Source organism: Camponotus floridanus, unplaced genomic scaffold (genome assembly GCF_003227725.1).
Source record: "Camponotus floridanus strain SB8 unplaced genomic scaffold, Cflo_v7.5 scaffold61, whole genome shotgun sequence".
Taxonomy (NCBI): Eukaryota; Metazoa; Arthropoda; class Insecta; order Hymenoptera; family Formicidae; genus Camponotus; species Camponotus floridanus.
In genome coordinates, this window is record NW_020229781.1 from 306,533 (window position 1) to 312,500 (window position 5,968).

The 5,968-nt window shown below is 34.7% G+C and overlaps 2 protein-coding genes across 2 annotated transcripts in view; one reads left to right on the top strand and one right to left on the bottom strand.

Moving 5' to 3' along the window:
- Positions 1–1,485: 1,485 nt before the first annotated feature.
- LOC105254456 (guanylate cyclase soluble subunit beta-1) overlaps positions 1,486–5,968 on the bottom strand; it is a 14,950-nt gene continuing 10,467 nt past the window's right edge. Inside the window, exon 14 of the mRNA XM_011263135.3 lies at positions 1,486–1,794. Within this exon, the coding sequence (XP_011261437.2) occupies positions 1,665–1,794 (130 nt within the window). The 3' untranslated portion in view covers positions 1,486–1,664. The remainder of the gene's footprint in view (positions 1,795–5,968) is intronic.
- Positions 1,973–3,855, top strand: LOC105254455. Its single transcript, XM_011263134.3, has 2 exons — positions 1,973–2,310; positions 2,804–3,855. Exons 1-2 carry the CDS (start codon positions 2,172–2,174, stop codon positions 3,703–3,705), a joined length of 1,041 nt encoding a protein of 346 aa, XP_011261436.3. The 5' UTR covers positions 1,973–2,171; the 3' UTR covers positions 3,706–3,855.

Consider the following 5,968-nt stretch of genomic DNA (forward strand, 5'->3'; position numbering starts at 1 on the left):
TCGGGCCCCGAGACTATGGCGAAAGGGGGGAGTGGGAAATTGTCGGACCGTCTACGGGGAAGAAGGTACGACGAAGGAGGTGGTGGAAAGAAGAGGAGAGAGGAAGGGAGAAAGGCGAGACCCGTAGAAGGACGAGAACGGGTTCTCTCGACCTGTAGTCGCCAGACAGGTACCTGTCCAGCCAAGCGGTGGACGTGGCGTCCTCTGCCGAACCACCCGGGATCGACCTCCCTTCCCCCCTATGTATATCCCTTGGTTCCTTATTTAAATACCTGATTCTTTACCGTTCACCATACCTTTCACGTAGACCTGCCGGTTTCACGTGTAGGTGTACACCAATGAACGCACGCATGCACGCATGGTTATCGGTGTACACCTGCCGAAATTTCACCGCCGATGCTGCAAAACGCTTTTCTCTCTTCTCACGGCACGTCCTCGTCGAATCGTTCACTGTAATGTTCGTGCATAGCCGTATCCCGTGAATGGCTGTGTGAATGGAAAGTGCGGTCGCCCCGCAGGCTACAATACTTACCGAAAATCTCTCCACAATGATCGATAACTCGAGGATGTTGCATGAATGTTTATTGTACGTAGATGCTAATAAAAACTTTCATAAATAAAAAGAATAAGAAAGATTTGATTGACTTCATTCGTAGTATAAAATGTTAATTGTTTGATAATTTCTCATTTTTTATTTTATATAAATATGCCCTACTTGTTTTAACATTTTGCTAACTATGCGTTATACATATCTAAAATCTCTTATATTTGTAGATTTTTATATATGAATCGTTCAAAATATTCTGAAAAGTCAAAGAAAATTTCTATAATTTTTATATAAATAATTAATAGTTCATTATTTTACGCGACATAAATTTAAATCATTGTATAATGATGAATCATTTGATGTATATATTCATTCTTTGAGTAATATTATTATAATACTGTAAAATTGGCTACATTAATGGTTTTTTATATCTGTCACTTAATATCAATATATAGCTTATATGTAATTTATAAATATTGTTATTTTAATTGCTTTTGTGTAATATGATAAGCAAATTTTAAAAAATCTAATGCAAATAATCATGATTATTACACGATTATTTAACATTGGATAACTTCGAAATCGAAATAATGTAAATGGATTTTAATGCATTACTTTTTTAAATTTTTTATAAAAACTTTAATGAAAGATATAAATTCATCGCTGTTTTTGATTCAGCATTCTTAGAGTCGAATAAAATACATATAAGATTCATCATAATGATCTTACAGATTTAAAGAGGAATAGAACAAGTTCCGTTACATCTCTTAGCCGTATACATAGCACGGATTATCTATCTGGTTATTCTTGTTAATTTTTTCTTAGCTAATGGCAAAACATTTTGCACCTATGAACTCTTCGCTAGAAGCGATTACCGATGACCTGTCGCACGACACGGGTTGCACAAAACGGGAAAATAAGTTTTTATTGCCACAATGTCACCAAATAAATAACGATTATATTTGCCTTGTACACTTACAATACAGTCATCGCTGATATTATCATTTTTATTACTTTGTTTCTCTTTGACGAAATGTAGTAATTTTATTTTTTAACAGTATATAAGTCTCAAACTGATTCTTGAAATTATTGCTATAAGATTCATTGCCATAGCGATTTATGATGTCAGCTCTCTTTCCCTAGACAGAAACCATACATTCATAGGCTCGGATTTCCCCTTCATAGAGACGGGACCTCTGTACTCTAGAAGAAATTGTGGGTCTTGATTTTCGGGCATGCAAAGATATCTGTAACAAATCATACAGACATTTGTTATAATCATAATTAATATGTTGTCGTATAATTAATATGCAGTTGTATTATTCTTTTAAAAATTAATATTTGGAAAAAATGTTATTTCTTATTTTGCTTTACTTTAAAATACTTTGCGCAATATTAAAATAAATCTTGATTTTTACATATATGTATAAGAAGCTTACACCAACACTTTTTCCGTATAAATCTAGATTGTTCCTGAAGGATTAAAGAAGCTTTTGAAATGCAACTTTACATCTAATCGAATTAACCCAGTCGTACGTGCCGTGTCGTTTCCTCTATTCGTAATCATTAAAACGTGAACGCTAGCGACGATCGTTGCGTGACTTTTATATGTCACTAAAATTACATGCAAATCATGGAAGTGTTGATAGATTGCTATTTCGACCGATTGTTCTCAGAAATGGAACGCAGTTGCTTAGCTTCGCGATACAAACGTCGCGAATTGGTTAATTATTTGACAGATGTGATAAACAGTTGTGCAGAAGGTAACAAGATTTATAACATCAACGTTGTGTATACTATGCAAATATTTAGGCGTCATCTAAGTGACAAATAAACTAATTACATTTATGGATCGATAATCATTACCATGATAACATCGATGTAATTTTATCACACGAATATTCAACAGAAAATTCCTAAATTTACTCATAGACGACGATGATGCGAACATGTATTAACGATGGTTTTATCCGCTAATTTCTTATCTGTCTTTCCATGACATGAATACTTGAAACGTGCAAAGATATCGCAGCCCATTATCATCTTACCGTTACATTAAACTTGCCTAATCCTATCCTTCTATTTGTCTTTGTTTCGCCAATGCCGTTGCGGTAACGGTGAAAAATACCACACGCCGTAAACGCATCGCCACAAATTCCAGAACAATTTGCATCTCTATTCCTCGCCCGCGTTCTACGCGGAGAAATATTTTATTTGCGATACGATCGACGAATCACGATTATTTGACTCTTTCAGCGGAGAATCTCGACAAACAGGACGTGTGCGAGAGGATCGTCATCTCGGCCCTGCGTTATCACAATATCACGATGATGGAGAACGGATCGGTCTGCCTACTCGGCAAATTTCACAACGTACTTTACGTGGCGGCAAAGCTCTGCTACGACTGGGACATCGGCAACAACGAAATCGTCAGCCGATTGCTAAACGACATATTTTATTGTGAAAAGACATTCGAACGATTGTTCGTCGGGGCGATTTTTGGCACACGCGTAACACACTTTCTGTCCGGGTGGAAATGTGATTTTGATGATCGCGAGGACAATATTCGGGCCTTGGTGTATTTCTTAAATCACGCAATCAGTGGCCGGTTAGAATACCGTTGCGAGTCCTCGTTGATAAAGAGACGCTTTATTGATGTGCCTATGGAGTCATACGGACAGGTTTTGCCTCTGAGAGTTGCAATTCAGCACGGTGCACCGGATATCCTATTAATCATGTTGCGCTATGGCGCCTCAATTGAATCTGATAAACTTGCCCCATCACCAATGGAGATCATCCTGACAAAACTCAGCGAATTCGAAGCACAACCTGATCAAGAGATCGTTTATCCGGAACACCTACTAACGTGTCTGAAACTGCTACTGCGAACCGTGACCACCGTCTGCGTCAGGACTCCCGATCACATTGCCAATCACATCGGTATTCTCAGTGTGTCCTTGTATGAGCAGTATCCTAATCTGGCAAATCGAAATCTGATACCTCCGGAACGTAGTGGAGTCTGTCCGGCAGAACTGAAGCATTTGTGCCGTTGCCGAATCCGCGAAATTCTCTACATGAATTGGGCGCTGCCTCGCGGAATTAAAAGTTTGCAAATTCCAGGATCTCTGAGAAATTATCTGGACCTGTTGCAGGATTGAATAGCATATGGTGGCAAAATGCGTTCAATATCGATCATTCATTTCCAAATGGGCGTAAAGACACGTCCGACCTCCTCTCACACACAGAAAAAAGGACATTCTTGTTGTTTAAAAATATATTTAGTTTTAACATGGAAATCTTGAAATGAGATTATATTGCGTTAATTAAAGAAAAATATAATTGCTTGAATAATTGCTTACTTGAATGAAGCCATTTTATATAGTTCAATCAAGAAAAATATATTCTTATGATTTAAGATTTAATTTTCTTGAATGAAAAACAAACAATGTTAGACAGAAAATAACATTTTTAAATCAAAGATTATAATTTTCTCAAAGTAGAATTAAATAATTATATATTCTTGAGGTGACAATTACAATATTACTAATAAAACTATAATATTGTTGAAATTTAAAATTATTAAATTCTTCTGAGAAGATTATAAATTGTTTCGTACACTGAGAAAAAAATTATCTTGAAATAAAAAAATTTTAGTTAACTCAAGAAAGCTATTTATTCGGTGGATACTAATCACGTATTTACTTGTATTCAAAACGTCTGTTTGCTTAAGTTAAGTATTTATTTACATATATTTAAAAAAATATATGCTTAAAAAAATATAATTTTTAATTAAATATTTTTATATTTTAATTTTACAAAATATTTATTAAAATGCATTTTTTTTCCAAAAATTTAAAATTTTTTAATTTAAAAAAATAATATATTTAATTTAATAAATTATAGTATATATTTTACGAAAATAGTATTTAAATATAAAAAATATATAAATGAAAATAATGTACTTAATATAACATGCATATTTAATTAAAATTAAATGCTTTTGCTTAAATGAAATAAACAATTCCTTTAGAGTAAAAGTTTCAAGAAAACAAATTTATTTGATTCAAAAAAATTTTTCCCTTAGTGTATATATGAAACAATGAACCCGTTAGTTTAAGTATATAAGTTTTGATTTGACATTTACTTTTTTTCTGTGCATCCCTATCTTTCTCTGGAGGTCTGTCCCGGCCCTATTAAGGTCTATCCGCCACTGCTATTTCGTACAGTGGAAATTTTAATATATACTAGAGGGATCTTGGGGGATGTGGTCACTCTACGCTCGTCGTTTTCATGCGGAAGGCCAGTCGGAAGCCAGCATGTACGCGAATACCTTCACCGGCACTTATTTGGTCAGCGAGCGAATTTTCAGGGATCCTCCATGACAATCAACATTGCATCTATTAAGTGAGATACCAACATCGCTCTGGAGTCGCATATCACTGTGTTAAAATGCAACATTAAGTGTGAGGTCCTCACATATTTTTCTAGTTTACGAATATTGTTTTCTAGCAATTATTCGTTAGACTGAAAAATGTGTAAATTTATTGATGTGCCTATACGGATGGATTTTGTCTCTGAGAGCAATTCAGCACGGCGCACCGGATATTAATTATTTATTGCGCTATGGCGCCTCGATTGTCCTCGATAAACTTGCGCCGTCATGGAGATCACTCTGACGAAACTCAAGACGAATTCGAGAGGAATCAGAGGATTCTAATCCACAGGATATGCGTCAATGCCGTTGCCACGGATGGATTCTTTTTATCGCTCGTTAACCGAATGGACGTAGTAAAGATACGTCCGACCTCCTCCTACATACCTCCCTATCTTTCCGCCCTATCTTTCCGCCCTAGTATGGAATGTTAGAAATATTTTATCATACGTCTCCGTATGCAGTTGTGTCCTGAATTTCGCTTAATATGATCGCGCATTTATGCGGAATTCAATAAATGCGCATGTCAAAGTTTTTTAAAGTGTAAGTTTGAACCATGATCCATATCAATTTGGATTGAAGTTCGATAAAATACATAGAAAGAACGGAGAAAAGCAATAAAACTTTGACAAATATGAATTCTACTCTCTAAAAGTGAGTTAAATTAGTGAAAATATCACTAATTTAAATAGTAAAATAAGATTTCACTGAGAATCAGTAAGTATTTTATTGATTTTTAATGGAAACGCTTATTTTTTTGTTATTTTATCTTATATTTCACTCAGATTATGGCTAGTTAATTAAAATAAAATTCACTATAAAACCAGTAAATTTCACTGTAAAACTAGTAATCCCTAATTCGTTTGTTTACCACTATGATCGCTATCTCTCTCATATTTAGTTTTAGTCATAAGAATTATATAAAGTTTGGAAAGAGCGACAGATAAAATTAGAAGTATTACTTCGATTTAATTTCTGATACAATCTCA

Coding starts and splice junctions, on each gene's coding strand:
- LOC105254455 (XM_011263134.3), top strand. CDS start 2,172: ATGCAAATCATGGAAGTGTTGATAGATTGCTATTTCGACCGATTGTTC. Junction 2,311..2,803: donor GATAAACAGTTGTGCAGAAG/GTAACAAGATTT, acceptor TGACTCTTTCAG/CGGAGAATCTCGACAAACAG.